General features: G+C 30.7%; 2 protein-coding genes across 2 annotated transcripts in view; one reads left to right on the forward strand and one right to left on the reverse strand.

The window, feature by feature from the left end:
* Positions 1-10214, forward strand: part of LOC145323642 (uncharacterized) — a 45695-nt gene extending 35481 nt beyond the window's left edge. Inside the window, exons 16-28 of the mRNA XM_080166046.1 lie at positions 404-477; positions 753-793; positions 932-1022; positions 1193-3266; positions 4203-4571; positions 4936-5004; positions 5227-5270; positions 5654-5706; positions 6166-6278; positions 6528-6623; positions 7200-7399; positions 8004-8141; positions 8532-10214. Of these exons, the coding sequence (XP_080022172.1) occupies positions 404-477; positions 753-793; positions 932-1022; positions 1193-3266; positions 4203-4571; positions 4936-5004; positions 5227-5270; positions 5654-5706; positions 6166-6278; positions 6528-6623; positions 7200-7399; positions 8004-8141; positions 8532-8637 (3468 nt within the window). The 3' untranslated portion in view covers positions 8638-10214. The remainder of the gene's footprint in view (positions 1-403; positions 478-752; positions 794-931; positions 1023-1192; positions 3267-4202; positions 4572-4935; positions 5005-5226; positions 5271-5653; positions 5707-6165; positions 6279-6527; positions 6624-7199; positions 7400-8003; positions 8142-8531) is intronic.
* On the reverse strand, positions 10101-16088 carry LOC145323646 (uncharacterized). Its single transcript, XM_080166054.1, has 9 exons — positions 16006-16088; positions 15405-15523; positions 14790-14864; positions 14211-14318; positions 13359-13462; positions 12465-12561; positions 11972-12068; positions 11659-11735; positions 10101-11334 (listed from the first exon to the last, which is right to left on the reverse strand). Exons 2-9 carry the CDS (start codon positions 15501-15503, stop codon positions 11263-11265), a joined length of 729 nt encoding a protein of 242 aa, XP_080022180.1. The 5' UTR covers positions 15504-15523; positions 16006-16088; the 3' UTR covers positions 10101-11262.
* Positions 16089-16722: the final 634 nt, after the last annotated feature.

The raw sequence follows: 16722 nt of genomic DNA on the forward strand, positions 1-16722 counted from the left end.
ATGGGTTTCTTACTTGAAGTTAGGAAGTATTTAATTTGAATCTATTTAACAAATATTAATTAAATATATTGATAGAATAATCAATCAATCTATTGATTAAATAATTAATCAATCAATCTATTGATTATATAATTAATCAATCTACTGATAAAATAAATAATCAAGTTATTGATCCAAAAACTTAATCAATCTATTGATTAAAAACTTAATCAATCTATTGATATAAAATTAATCAATCTATTGATAAAATAATCAATCAATCTTTTGAACAAATAATCAATAATTTTTTTATTCAATAATTAATTCATCTGTTGATTAACCAATCAATCAATTTATTGATCATATAATCAACAAATATACATTAATTAATTACATAAATTAATCCATCAATCTATTAACCTAGGGTCTTGAGGAAAGACTATCTGGAGAAGGTTATGATGGAGATGATGATTGGACTGAAAGTCAATCTGTTATCAAGTAAGCATCAAAATAAATCTTAAAGTATAATGTCTTGTCTTTTACAACCCGATTTTAGAAAAGTTTATTTCATCCTCCTTTTTCTACTATTGAATAAATTTTAAAAGTTTTCATGTCTAGGTAGTTAGAAGATAAATTAATTTTACACAATGCAATGCAAAGAAAGAAATTCCAAATTGACAATTTGATCAATTATTTCGATAAACATTATGTTTTCAAGAAGTTTTAATTTATCTACTGTTTTTATATATTAACACTTTTTTGTTTGTTTTTAGGAGAGGAAGAAAATCAATCAAAAGGAAAGTTCCCCTTAGAAGTAAGTTATTACTTTAAAAATAATTCATAACTATTTAAAGTTGATTATTATATTCAAATTTTTTTAATTAGATAAACTTTAAAGAAATTTTATTGTCAATGGAAGAATGCAAAATTTAAATTTTAAAATTTATTTTAGTTGGTTTATCACTGGGTGCTGATGAAAGCAATCTACCCCCACATCCAGATCACCAAAGCACCAACCAATCTCAAAACTGTGATAACTCTAGGTGAGCTATTAAAATTTAAGGTCAATCATAAATTTTTCAAAAAAGTACCTGGTACTATGCTTGCACAAAGTAAAATATTTCTTCAAATCTCTTACTTTGTTATATCTTTTTATTTATACCATCATGTTTTAAATATTTTAATTGTATTTTTGATTTTTTTATGTTTTCAGTAATATCAGTACAGCCAGAAGTCAGGCTGGAAATTCCAAAAGTTCTCCTGCTCAAAGTGCACTTGAAGAAAAACAGAAAGAGGCAGAAAGAGAAAGGAAAAGAAAGGAAGAAGAAGAATTAAAAAGATTATTAGAGGAAGAGAAGAAAAGAAAACTCGAAGAAGAGCGGCTACAAAAATTGGAGGAAGATAAGAAAAGAAAGCTAGAGGAAGAAAAACAGAAAAGGCTTGAAGAAGAAAGGCAAAGAAAACTAGAAGAGGAAAAGCAAAGACTACTGGAACAGGAAAAACAAAGAAAGATTGAGGAAGAAAGAAGGAGATTAGAAGAAGAAAGGCTGAGACAGTTAGAAGAAGAGAGGCAAAGAAAAATAGAAGAAGAAAGAAAGAGAAAAGAAGAAGAGGAGAAGCAAAGAAAGATTGAAGAAGAAAAACAGAGAAAACTTGAGGAAGAAAGAAAGAAAAAGTTGGAGGAAGAAAGGCAAAGGATATTGGAAGAGGAAAAACAGAGAAAGATTGCTGAAGAGAAGAAACTTAAAGAAGAACAGGAAAAACAAAGAAAGTTAGAGGAGGAAAAACAAAGAAAACTTGAAGAAGAAAGAAAAAGAATAGAAGAAGAAAGAAAAAGAATAGAAGAAGAAAGACAAAGAAAATTAGAGGAAGAAAGAAAGAAGAGGGAAGAGGAAGAAAGACAAAGAAAGCTTGAAGAGGAAAGTCAAAGAAAGTTAGAGGAAGAAAAGAAGAAAAGGTTGGAAGAGGAAAATAAGAGGAAATTGGAGGAAGAAAGACAAAGAAAAATAGCAGAGGAAAAACAAAGACTATTAGAGGAAGAAAGGAAGAGAAAAATTGAAGAAGAGAAGCAAAGACTTTTGGAAGAAGAAAAGAAGAGAAAGCTAGAAGAAGAGAGACAAAAGAAATTAGAGGAAGAGAAACAAAGGAAGTTAGAAGAGGAGAGGAAAAAGAGAGAGGAAGAAGAAAGGAATAGGAAAGAGGAAGATGAAAGAAAAAAGAAAGAGGAAGAAGAAAGAAAAAAGAAAGAGGAGGCTGAGAGGAAAAAGAAACTCGAAGAACAGAAAGCTGAGGAAGAAAGAAAAAGAAAACTTGAGCTGGAACAGAAATTTGAGCAGGAAAGATTAATGAAACTTGAAATGGAAAAGAAAAGAAAAAAGGAAGAGGATAGGTTAAGAGAAGAAAAAAGACTAAAGGAAGAAGAAGAGAGAAAGAAAATGGAGGAGGAAAATAAAAAGAAGATGGAAGAGGAGAAGGAAAGACAATTGGAAGTGGATAGAGAAAGATTAAAGAAAAAGAAAGAGGAAGAAGAAAATGAAATAAAGTTGAAGCAACAACTTCTTGAAAAAGAAAAGCTCAAGAATGATGTTGATAATAAAAAGAAAGAGGAAGAACAAAGAATGAGAGACCTTCTTGAGGAAAAGGAAAGAAGGGAAAGATGGAAGAAAATTGAGGAAGAGGGAGAAAAAGAAAGAAACAAGGAAAGAGAATCCTATAATGCTATCCGTATGAAAGCAGATGAGCGTAAAAAACAAGAAGCAGAGGAAAAAGAGAAAGAACATGCTGAAATTAGGAAAAAGGCTGAAATTGCCCAACAAAAAGCCCAGGAAGCCCAAAAGTATGCCATTGAAATGAAGAAAAAGCAAGAAGAGGAAGAGAAAAAGAAACAAGAAGAGCTTGTCAAAAAGGCTGAAGCAAAGAAAAAAGCTGAAGAAGCAAGACTTAAAGCACTTGAAGATGCTAAAAAAGAAGAAGACTTAAAGAGGCGCAAAGAAGAAGCTAAGCGCAAAGCTGAAATTGCTCAGATGAAAAAGCAAGAAGAGGAAGAGAGATATAAAAGAGAGGAGGAGAGAATTAAAGAGGAACTCAGACAGAAGCAAGAACTTGAAAAGCAGAGAAGAAAATCAAGAGTTGATCCTAGTCAAGTAGCACTAGCTAAGGATGAAATGAAGGATGATATTGTCTTGAATAATGTGAAGAGAAAAGAATCCTCAACAGTAAAACCTCAGCCACAACAAATACAGCAAAGTCAGCAAGTCAAGGCAGCTGATGTTTCTTATTCTTTGCAGGTAAGATATAAAACAAATGTAATCTACTCTTTAACTAGTGTCTAGACGTCTGTTGATCTGTTTAAAAGAAATTGTAATAAATACAGTACTTATGTAGTTTCTTTTTACATGACATATATTTCAAAAACAAACAAAATTGACGTACTAAATTGACGATATTTAATTAATATCAATTTATATAAATTAAGGGGTTTTGGACCAGAAGAAAAACTCTTTGGTTTCTATATAATTGTTATTAATAGCAATAACATTTTCTAATTATTTTAGACAAATTTCTTTATGTATTTCACTTTAAACAATACGTTTTAAAAAAGTAAATGCCTCATAATTTCTGACTGATATTGGAAGCAAAGAAGCTTTTCATAGTGTCCAGGGGCGTCCAAGCTTTTTATTATTACCCCCCCCAAAAATTTTACCCCGGGGTAAATTTTGGGGGGGATAAAAAATTTTTTACCCCCCCCAAAAAAATTTTTACCCCGGGGGTAAAATTTGCTTGGGGGGGGGGGGTAATTACCCCCCTTGAAATCTGTTGGCAGGGGTAAAATTTGTTTATCCCCCCCAAAATTTACCCCGGGGTAAAATTTTTGGGGGGGGGTAATTAAAATTTTATCAAAAATCGCGCAAAAATTTTTTTTGTTAGAGATTTTCTATTTTGGGGGGCGGGGGGGGTGTAAAAGGAAAAAAAAATTGGGGGTGCCTATGGCACCCCCAAATTCGTTTGGGGGGGGGGGGGTAATCGCCCCATTACCCCCCCCCCCATGGACGTCTATGATAGTGTCTATAAAAAATGACGTCATACCGGCGTACCGTTGGTCAATTAAAATGTATTCTGGCCTTCCATTGGTAGTTTAGTCTGTGTATTGGCCTATTATTGGTCAATTGGTCATTTACATTAAATGACGTCATTTTTATTAAATCATAAAATCTTAATTACAGGATAACCTTCCCTACATAAAACCCTGCCAAGACACAGACAAGCCCTCCAACAAATCAGCGGACACCGTAGACAATGGAGATACATCTAAGCATAGTCAGAGCAGAAAAACGAGCACTGCTATACCCCCACCTGTTGCTAGAAAACAAGATCTTCCCAAAGACGATGCAGCACTTGCAGAAAATCTGCGAAAACTTCAACAAGAGGAAGAGGAGAGACAGAAAGAGGCTCTACGCACTCAGAGGGAGATTGAAAGGAAAAAGAAAGAAATGGAGGAATATAAGGCATCTGTTGAAGCTAAGAGGTTCGCGAAACAAAAAGAAGAAGAAAGATTATTGGCTTGGGAGAAAAGGATTATTGAAGAAAGAAAGGTATAATATTTTAATTATTTCAACAAGTGCAATTATATCTATACTTAGAGCATCAATAACAAACTAAAACCATATAAACAGATTAATTGAAAATAAATTTTAGCAAACATTAATATTTAACAAGTACAGTTAAATTTCTTTTAATCATGGACCGAAGAAGGAATTAGGGCCTTATCAAAAAAATATTTTATGTAATTGATAATAAAATCATAAAGATTAATCCTGAAAGGTGAATTAGGTTATAACTTGCACTATGCACTTTACAATGCTTACACATTGCAAAGTAACAGAGCTCCTAAACTATAGATAAAATCTGAAGGGTATTTACATTTTTGAAAACTAGAACTTACACATATGTATTTAGGCTCGTCAGGAGGCAGAAGAACAAAGAGAAAAGGCAAGAAAACAAGCTGAAATGCTCAGAAAGAAACAGGCAGGGTTGCCAATCGTAAAAAATACAATTTGACCCACTTAACTTTGACAAAAAAGCTAATTTACTACCTTCTAAGTAGTCATTGTTTATTTTTAGAGTAATAGGGAAACATTTATGAGAAAATGTTAAACCAATTGAGGATTTGCTTATTGTAAAGTGTTAACCAAAATCTATAGGATGTCCATGTCTGATTTATTTTAAATTTGGCAACTCTGAATTTAGGAAGAGGAAGAAGAGAGGGCAAGATTAGAAAGAGAAGCTGCAAGGTATTATTTCATTAGGGCTATGGGGGATAATGTGCTAATGAAATGTGCTAAGATAAGCAAAAATCATTTAAAATTTGTAATGTGCTTTTCAGGAAAACTTTATATAAGTCTTAGGTTAGTTTTTTATCTTAACTAGAGGGAACTTTTATCCCCAGCCCTCACCTATTTTTTAAAACTACCGGATTAACATAATTGACATTCACAAATAATCATTGAAAAAACTTAATTTTTGTCTTCAAAATATGATATAATTCTTCATTGATAAACTTCTTTTTTTTTGAAGCGGGTAGTTAAACACTCTTTAATAATAATTATCTTTAAATAAATTTGACCTCTACCATTATTAGATAACAAAATTGCTAAATATAAATCAAATAATTTAGGGAAAGAGCGAGAGAAGAATTGAGAAGATGTAAAGAGTCAACATACATTCCAAAGGAAAGATACCATTTTTATATTAAACGCTTTGCGAAAGTCAAGGTGCCCTTAATTACACCTTTTCTTTTCTTAATTACCTCCAAGTCCTATAATTTCTGCTGGATCAAAACTGGCTTTAAGTAACTTAAATTAGTTTCCATTTCTAGGGGACAATAGGTTGTTTATTAAACAAGTCCCTAAAGTTTTATAATTACGTTTTCTTATTCGTTGGCTTAACATCTTTGGGGATTTTAGTTGAATTTGATTGAATGGTTGGTTAGTTAAAGTTCAGTTTAAGGAGGTTCTAACCTCTAATTGTAATCCACATAAGGGGTAGTTTTGTGTATCATCATATGGTATGTACATAAATTCATTTCCATTATCTTATCCTTTTCCATGCATCAAAGTGAGCTACGAATGTTTGTTTGTACAAAATTAAAATTAGATTTTTGGTTTCAAAATGGTAAATCTTAAAAACAGACAACAATACAAGATGACAAGGAAAACGTACCCTCAACGTTGCGCAGCCAAGCTAGGCCAATGAATGATGATATTCCCACGGCAGCTGTTTCAGAAAAGAAAACTGAAAAGGTGACTTTTGACATAAAAAAATAATTTTAGATTTTACTAAGTAATATAAATTAAGTTTGTTTGTGTATGAAATGTGTTTGATAAAACATATTATTTTGGTGAGAAGATTATTTTTTTTAACATCAGTACCTGTAGCCTCTCCACATACCACAAAACCTGAACAGGACTAGTTCTAAGCTTCTCAAAAATTTAGGAATATTCAAGAAAAAGTCGATTATTTGATTTCTCATAATAATATGTTTCATTAAGGCGATTCCTGTAACTGCATCCACTGACGAAGCGAAGAGAAAAGCTACATATGAAGCTGTTAAAAATAACATTGAAACTGATTCAGTGCATAAGAAGGTATACTTCAATTTTACAATATCATTATCTATCTTTATTTCTTCATTAGAAAATTAAACATTCACCCCACCCCCTCTCTCCCTCCCATCTACCAACTTTATACAAAATTAGTATATTATAAGTTATTAGTTGCTTCGCCCCTAGTTTATTGAGGAGGGATAAGTATGTCTGGAAAATAGTCTAAAACCAGCCCAAACTTTAATTAAGCTTTTCTGAAAATTTTAACATATTCGGACCAGCAATTACCGAAACGTAAGATTCAGAAAAACTCTACTTCAATTTACAGACTAGCGGCTGCGCTCCTAGCTTCTAAAGGCCCTGTATTCGTAGATTGAAAAAAATAGCATAAAACCATCCCATGACTTAGCTGTAAAACTAAAATACTATAAAACAATCCCAGGGCCTATGTAAAGCTTCAGACAAAAAACTTCTTTATATTATAGGAAAGTAATGGGGTAAATCATTACTGACGCAACAATCAAGTCTTTAAAATAGGGAATAGAAAATGACTTTTTTGAAATATTTTAGGAAGTTCTTAAATTAAAGATTTTTTAATAAATGACTTTAAAACTTTAGGAAGCTGAAAGCAAAATGAAAGCCACCCAAGCTGCTATTGAAAAGGCTGAGGCAGTCAAGAATAACATTGAAACTAGCATCAACAGAGACAACAAGAGCAGACCATATTCAATGTATGAGAGTAGCGCAGCTCCTGTGTACTATAGTCTGGATAGTTCAGTAAGGAGACAGAGCAGGGATGGCGCTACCACCTATACAAGGTGATAATTCCAGGGGAAAAAAATCTTATTGGAAACTGATTTATTTAAAGAATTGCAAAAAGACCTTTTTTTAATACAAATATTTTGTGACTTCCTTTCCTTTTTTATATTCTAATTTAATGAGATTATTATTAATGATTTCTGAAAATTAAATTTTTATTAAGTTCTCAATTATTTTGTATTAGTACTGACCTAATTTTTCTCTTTTCCTTTTTTTGGAAAGGGATATGCACATTGACAAGATAAACCCATTTTCAAAAAGTTCACAAGAGTTTACCACAACTAATAATAGTTTTGTTATAATTTGTAAAAAAAATATAGTATTAAAATGTTATTTGGTTTTATTCTTGTCATGACGACATTTAAAAATGGTTTTTATTGTTCAGTATTTAAGAACAAACAAAATATTTTTATAGTTTATTTGTTCCTTATTTTAGGTCAATTTAGGTTAGGTTAAATTGGGCACTGAGAGTGAGTAGACCCAAATGATTAGGGTACTGCAGTTAACAGTCCCGCAAGGTTAAGAATAAGAAAGGAACTTGGAGGGGGTTTATTGCTCGATATGTGTTTTTAGAGAAAACACATTTTAATCTAATTGTTATAGAAGAGACAGAGAGGATGATTTGGCGGATGAAATTGAGGCAATCAGACTGGCGGCTGACCTGTCTTCCAGAAGACTGCTGGCAGAACAGAAGGGAATTACTGGCGGCTCTATGACCTCTGGGGCTAGCAGTAGAGCAAGGTATAAATATAGATTGATATATTTTTCCAGTATTACTGCGAAACCGTTTGATATACGCTGGATAAAAACCAGTGCGAGGCCATTCTAAAAAATCATGTTTTGTATCGTATAAATATCAGTTTTGTTAGCCCGACCCCTTGGGTCTAACAAAGCTGGTTTTAACCTTATAATTTTTCATTTTAATATCCGCGGAAAGCTGTCTATAATACGATGCGATAAATATCTTTTGCGTCTTTTGTACAGCCGTTTTTTCATGTACAAAAATGTATTTCAGTCTTACTATGATTTTGGCATAAGGTTAATTGTGCTCCACTTAAAAAATTAGCGTACTTTGCAGTTTTTCATCTCATATATGTACAATAATTTTTGTAGCTAATACTTTTTTTTCAGAATTCGTGCCTTGCTTGACAAGCAGAAGCAACAAAGGGAGGAAGAGGATAAATCCAGATCTGAGAGACGAGATGAAGTCAACAAATTTTTATGGCTCTACAGATAATCAGAGAGAGGGGACAATGGGATGTTTATTTTTAATTAGTCCCCAAAGTTTTGTAATAATGTTTGGCTTTACAACTTTGGGGACTTTAGTAAATTTTGATAGTTTGGTTTATTAAGTTGAGTATTATAAAGTTTCAAACACAAATTTTAATCTATAGAAGAGGTGATTTTGTGTATGATCATTAGGAATGTACATTGATTTATCAGCCACTGTCTTATCCCTTTTGATCCCAGACACATGATATTTTTTGTTTGTTTGGAAAAATAAATCTCTTTACCCACCTTTTTAAAAATGCAGCTACTATAAAATAAGGGTATAGCCTATATACACCAATAATAGATCATTAGAATTAAAGCCTCCAAGCAATTTCTCATGAAACATACTATCAATTTATGGCTGTACAGATAATGTTTTTGTTTGGAAAAATATTCAGTCTGTATCCACCTTATTGATTAGTGCAGCTACTATAAAACAAGGGTTTAGACTTTACACCAAATTAAGATCATAAGAATGATAGTCTTAAAGCAATTTCCCTTGAAACATACTATCAATTTATGGCTGTACAGATAATGTTTTTGTTTGGAAAAAATATTCAGTCTGTATCCACCTTATTGATTAGTGCAGCTACTATAAAACAAGGGTTTAGACTTTACACCAAATAAAAATCATTAGAATGATAGTCTTTAAGCAATTTCCCTTGAAACATACTATCAATTTATGGCTGTACAGATAATGTTTTTGTTTAGAAAAAATATTCAGTCTGTATCCATCTTATTGATTAGTGCAGCTACTATAAAACAAGGGTTTAGACTTTACACCAAATAAAGATTATTAGAATGATAGTCTTTAAGCAATTTCCCTTGAAACATACTATCAATTTATGGCTGTACAGATAATTTCTGCGCTTTAAGTAGGAATAATTGACTTAAACATTATATTTACTAAACATGTGAAGGACTCATATAAAATTACTGTATTACAGTTACTGTTATAATTTTAAAGAGTGTTTTTGGAAACATTTTCACCTTTGTATAAATACTATTGCAATGTAATAAATCAATTTTGAACCATTTTATTTTATGTCATATTAGATTTTTTAGGAATTTATAGAAAGGAACAAAATCTACAAAATTTCCTAAGTTAGCCTTGGAGTTAGGGTTCCCTCATCGTCACATACATATATATTAATGTTAAATGTCTAGGAAACCCTAAATTTAAGGCTAGCCTAAGAAATACTATAGTATGTAGCCCAATATTTATTTCATATATGAAAAAAACCTATGTAAATTATAATGTAGCTTTAAGTTTATGTTTATGTATAACTTTCAAATGCATATATTAAAAAATCAAATAATTTTTATTAAACAATTTATAATGCTTAAAAAATACGTTAAATTTATATTTATTTTAATAACTTTAAGATATTTATTTGTGTAACTATTGTAAATATAAAAAACAGTTGATTATTCTCAAATTTTATTTAATTTTAATGTTTATATAAAAAATACAAATTGCTCATAATATAAATGATATATAATGTACATATATTCTATTGCAAATAAATATTTTTATTTACACTTTTTTATTTTACATAATATAAGAAATTTTACATATTCACAATTTTTAAACAATACATTTTTAGGGCAATTCAATTTTTAAAATAAGAAACTTTTTTTGTCTGTTGAAAAATCAACAGAAATTTTAACAAATTAACAAAATTTTGAAAGTTTCAAAATGTGTTACTAAACATGATTTTAGAATTTAAAGAAAAAAAAACATTTTTTTACTTTTACAGGGTGATCAAAAATATTTTATTATATTAAGTTTTAAATATTTATTCATAATTATTGATTCTTGCTAAACAAAGCAAAATCCAAAGCAACCAAGTTTTAAACAAGTTTTGTTTTACATTATTTTGTATTTAAAAAAGAAGCAGCTTGACGTCATACAATACAAATGGTCAATATAAATTATACTGCATGGCCTATAATTGGTCATTTGTATTGTACTGCTGCTTCTTAAAAAACAAACAATTATGCTTACGCGTTGAAAACTAATTATAAGTCACCCTGTAAGTTTTTTTCAAAAAGCTGCCGGAAATGCACGAAATGAGAACACAAAAGACGCTTTCATTGATTAATGAATAGTTTCACAAATATTTCAATTTTTTCAAACTTAAAAGAAAAAGATTACTAAAAACAAAACAGACAAATATTTTTTATCAAACTTAAGTCTGAACAAGTTCTTTAGAAACTTGCAGATAAAAGTATATTAATTCATACCGCAAAAATTTGTAAGCTACTAAAGCCAATTGTATTTTTTATGTTTGTTTTCCAGAAACACTAAAAATTTTAAGAAACGTTTATATTTTACTTTTAAATGTTTTCTAATGCCCAAATTCATATTTTTAAAAATAGATTTTGACATAACAAATAACGTGATGGGCTAATTATTTTTAACTTAAGTTTTACATATTTTAACAAAAAGTTTAAATTATCTTTTTAAAACAAATTTGAATGTTGAAGAACAAAATGGTAATAAAAACAATTAGGTTAAAAAAATAATAATGAAAATTATTTAAAGCAAAGCTTTTATACAATAATTGAAGGTTTAGTTTGTTGTAATTTATTTTCCTTTAGGTTTGGCAGAATCAGTCGTACAAATGTACCGTTCGCAGTCTTCAATATATGTGGCAGACTGAAAAAAAACATTATTAATTGTTATGTATCGCATCGTATTATAGACAGCTTTCCGCAAAAATAAAAAAATATTAAAACCAGCTTCCAGTATGGCTGAGAACTGGTTCTATTCCAGCGGATATTAATGGGTTCCGAAGACAAACTGTAAAAGTCATGGCAGGTTTAATTATTCAAGAAAAACAAACAAAAAAGGTTTCGTGATTTTTATCTTTCAGAAGCTGAAGTATTTATTTTACAATTAATAAAAGTAAGCTTTTTATGGTTCTTAGGAAGGGGGAGGGGGGTGGGCTCTAAATTTCCCATCCACTGTAAGTTGATTTACCTGTTTAAATGTAGAAATGGTAGAAAGCCAGGAGTCTGGAGCAAACCTGTCTAATACTAGGAACAGGACATCCTTGCCTAAATAAAGAATAATATAGAATTCTATACCTTTTTAAAAATCTATTAAAATGTGTATATTTGATTAGATTTTTTATGTCGATTTAAAATTTATTTTTCTATCAATTAACCTATCTTTGTATTTAACTTTTTACTTTACCTATCTATCCATATTTCTATCCATCTATCTATTCACAAGCTAAACAAACAAACATCTGGACACACTCTTGTGTCTAACTATCTATCTATTTGTATACCTGGAAGCTGGCTGGCATATTCTCCAGCTAGACAGGCAGACCTCTGGACACATTCCTGTTCTCCAAGGGCAGCTCCAACCAAGGTGGTTATACCTTTCTGAAAATATAATGGAAAAATACATATGGCTTGTCAAGAAATAGTATTTAGGTCTAACTTTTCTACTATTTATGAATATTAATACCAAATATATGGCGATTTTCAACAAATTGTCTAGACGAGCAAAAAATACCCTTCCCGTTTATTTTGAAATAAAACACATGTGTTAAAGGTTAGGGGCTACCCTGGTAAGGCCTCTCTTTATTTTCAATCTATTCCTAAATAAGAAGGGAAAGAATGGGTTATGTGCTCGCTAGGGACTTTGAAGAAAGTACCAAATGTATTACCGAATCTACTTTATCAAACTATATGCTATAATTGTGATAAATAAGGAAAAAATATGATAATTGTACTGACAAACAAAAAAACTAGGGTTGGTCGATTTATTGACAATACCTTAATATGTTCTTGTCCATCATCTGTGGGAAGATTACTTCTACTCCTATCATCATCATATGGAAGATCACTACGCCCCTGTCTTTCAATTGTATACCTGTATAAATAGATAGATAGTTAGTTAGATAGGTATAGTGACTATTCTAGATATATAGAGCTTTGAATTGCAGATTGCTATGCAATTAATAGATTTTAAAATAGATAAAGAGTGTTGAAAAAAAATCTCTTTACTTTTTTCAAAATAAACCTTACAGTTTTGGTCAAAGACTAAAAGAAATAATCCAATTCATGCTCAAGCAATGGCAATAATAAAACAATATTGAGCTCCACAACTCGAGACCTAGCCCTTTTGGAGAATTTTTAAATATTTGAGGGGTCTTTCTTTTTTTTACAAAATTGGCAAGGGTTGAATTAGAAACCTGGTTAAGGTGTCTATAGAAAGGTCTTTACATGCTTAATATGGTTTAAATTGAGAGCAATTGGAAAAAAATAAAATAAGACTATAATGCAAACATTTGTTTACTTACAATTAAAGATAAATTGACTAATATATATTCATTAATAAATAGATAAATAACAAATAATTTACACAAATATGGATGTTTTTGATGAATTTTCAATCATACAAGTACATATACAATTAAATCAATCTCTTCAAAATGCTAAAATTAAGCACAGATAGATGGATAAACATTTCTCGTATTCATTCGAATCCGTTGGATAGGAACCGGTTCTCATCCATACGAAAAAACTATGTCTAGCATCGTATTATATCCAGCTTTCTACGAATATAATAATGTACAAGATTAAAACCAGTTTTTTTATACCCGAGGTGCCGCGGATTCTATATCCGGGAAGAGCTGTTTATAATACGATGCGAGAAATATCTATTACCTTCCATTTAATCTTTCGACAACGCTGTCGACAATACTTCTAACCATCCTCATGTTTACCATACTACCAAGGGTTGATGTCAGGGCACTGAACAGTTCTCTGCCCTAGAATTTTTTAAAAAAACAATGCATAAAAATATTAAGTTAAATGGATTTGGATAGACAGACATATTACATACAAACATATATAGATGGATAGAGAAAGAAACATATAGAATGTAGATAGAACAAGAATGACAACATCCATAAAAGCGAAGCACTGAAACGGTAGGACAAACGGACATTAACACTTGTATAGTGTCAGAACTGAATAATTTAGAATATGAATATATAAGAGTCGAAGCAAATTTAAAATTAAATTTGTTGAAAAACTGCTAGATACAGGATAATGTTTATGGACATACTTAAATTTTTAGGACTTGATTATAGAGATGCTTCGCTTATAATATTGTACTTTGTTGTCCTAGGAATCAGTTTTCAAAAAATCAGATCAATCGGATAATTTTATCTGATACAAATTTTGTTGTTAAAACGTTGAAAATCAACATGTTTAAAATGGACGTACGGACATTCTAGCAACGATTATAGAGTTGCTACGCTTTAAAAAATAGGATTTACAGACGTAATAACCGATAAATAGATAGGTACAAATTAAATTACGGAAAGTATATGATTCAATTAAAAATAAGTGGGAAAGGTTAGTATTTTTCTGTCTGAATCCTGTGGAAGGCCCTAACCCTTCGGGACTACCCCGTAACTAATATAAACTAACCTAACTTAACCCGAAGTATTAAATAAAGGAACGAAAAACTACCCTCCCTATTTTTATTTCAAAACAAAACTAACAAGATACCTGTGAAATTGTATCAGAAATGGCAAAATCTCCGGCGTAGCTCAATGACAGAGTGTTCAGAAATGATTCTTCCTTGGCCTCGCGCTTTTCTCTCTTCATGAAGGGGACCTTAATATTTGTATTAATAGTACAGCTGCTCTATAACTAAGGTATTAACCTAACAATCAAACGGCCAGTCATCATTTAAAGTAGACAGTAGACTATATAATTTTTTGTGGCCTTTTGTTTTTGTAGTCGCATCCTTTGTGCTAAAAAATAGGATGTTAATCTTTATTTATGTATGTTTGTCTGACACATATCTTGTAAACAGCAAGACCATTTTTCAACCCAATTCAGATTTTAGGCTTAGGTTAGGGGAGTTTTTCAACCTCCTCGCTAATTGTAGGTCCGAGTTAAAATTTCTCCCCTCTAATAGGCGCGAAGCCACAAATTATTTAAGAAAACAAATAATATTCTTTTAGTAGTAAAAATACTTTATCATTCGTAACCTCTTTTCATATGTCATTGATGCAAAATGTAATTAAATCGCCTGCCTCAAAAATTTCTTGTGAATATTCCTCTGATCTACATAATCTTTACCTTGATATTCTTGAAAATTGGCAAGATTGGTTTCTTCTTGGTTTTCAAATACTCTTCTAGCCTGGCTTGTTGTACCTATTAAAAACAAAGTAATACAAATGTGAATTAATATTTACAATTCCAGCTTTTAATCCTCAGACGAGTATATGTGGATAATAAGACAATTTTTCAGGGAGGGAGGAGACGTTGGATTGTAATACACAGGTACCCAATGTTTTAAAATTACCTTCTCTTATTCATTTAATCAAAAACTTTGAGTATTTTCTTTGAATTTTGAGTTCCAAGCTAGTAATGTCTAAACTTTTCAATCATATATAAAAGTACAGAGGGGATAATTGTGGTTATTATCATTGGATATGTATATTAATTTATCACTCATTGTCCTATCTCTTAAAAATCAGATGACTAGGATAATTATATAATATAAAAACTGTATTAATACGGTTGAAAAATAAACAAATTTGAGTGGTCTACAGACCTTCAATTAACAATTAAAGAGTTACTACGCTTTTTTAAAAATCGTAGAATTATAATAACAATATGGTTTCGAAACCGATAATGTCCGATGGATTAGGACCGGATTAACTTTCTATTCGATAAATAACTATTCCTCACCTTAGCATATCCAATATCTTTTGCAAAAGCTTCGTCCACTGCCCAGGATAAAACCAGGTACATCACAGCAAAGAACGAATACATCCAAAAGTTTCGCATCTTCAGGCTTTTAGCTCAACCTATGGTAATTTTGTAGTTATAGTATACTTAATTGTTTAATTTTGATAGCTGAATAACAATACAGGTCCTTTAAATATTCTAGAATGGTCTAGAAGCCGACTAGAGCAATCTAGCGTAAAAAAGTATTTTAACGCGCATTTATATTTATTAGTCTTTTCAAATTTTATTCATGGCCAGGAAGTAAAAAGCAGAAAAAACAACCCTTAGGTATACAAACGTTGCTGAAAAAGTTTAAAAGTTGATTTTTCTTTTATATTTCTTTTACTATAAAACTTTATGGTCAAGAGACTCAAATTCTTTTTGACATCTTGCTAATGTTGAACGATTTATAAAAATGTATTTTTTCGAAATTCCTATGTTAGACAATGAATAAAATAGTTGTTTTAAAGTGTCTACTTTACTGTAGTTTAACTAAAATAAATATACAATTCCTTTTAAAATAAATTTCTCTTGTTCAATATCACTAAATTTCAAAACTTACACTTTAAAATAATGTTTATATTGATTCGACACAGGTGATTTTGGTTTGTAAGCAATGGTAAACACAGTTAAACTGACCCCTTATCCGCCCCTTTTATAGGGGATTACCAACAGGGGTGGGTCAACACCCTTTAAAATTAATCCCCTATCAATGTTCAGGTCTAAATCAACATAGATTATAAATTTTTGGAGGATTTATTTGGTGAAGCATATTTTTGTTATTGTTGTTTTGATACTTGTCTTGAAAACATGCACATGCACATAGTTTTTTACACAATGCTACAATTTTGGATAAAATTAGGAATAAATTTTGGATTTGGAAAAAAATACTACAAATAAAAGTATAATTAGACAGTAAGCAGTCAAAAATAGAAAATTCGTAACTTCTGCCGAAAATACAATCTGGTAACCACGCCAAAAACCACGGCTGCTCGAAGTTTTAAATTCTATAACCTTAGCCGCTTAATTTCTTATACAGTACATCCGATCCGACATAATTCTTGGTTGCGTGCCCTGTTATTTTTTTTCTAAGTGTCTCCTGAAATAGAAATCGTTTTGACCATTGGTACGCCATTGTGAAACCACCTTTTATTGTTTTGTCCTTTATTTCTCCTCCTTATTTTTTAATGAAATCGGATAAAGCGATAAGTTATTGGACCACATATTCGTTGATGATAAACGTTTATCAATTAATTTGGATATTTACGGTATCTGCTGT

The sequence above is a fragment of the Acartia tonsa genome, chromosome 7 (genome assembly GCF_053477335.1).
Source record: "Acartia tonsa isolate MP-2025a chromosome 7, ASM5347733v1, whole genome shotgun sequence".
Taxonomy (NCBI): domain Eukaryota; kingdom Metazoa; phylum Arthropoda; class Copepoda; order Calanoida; family Acartiidae; genus Acartia; species Acartia tonsa.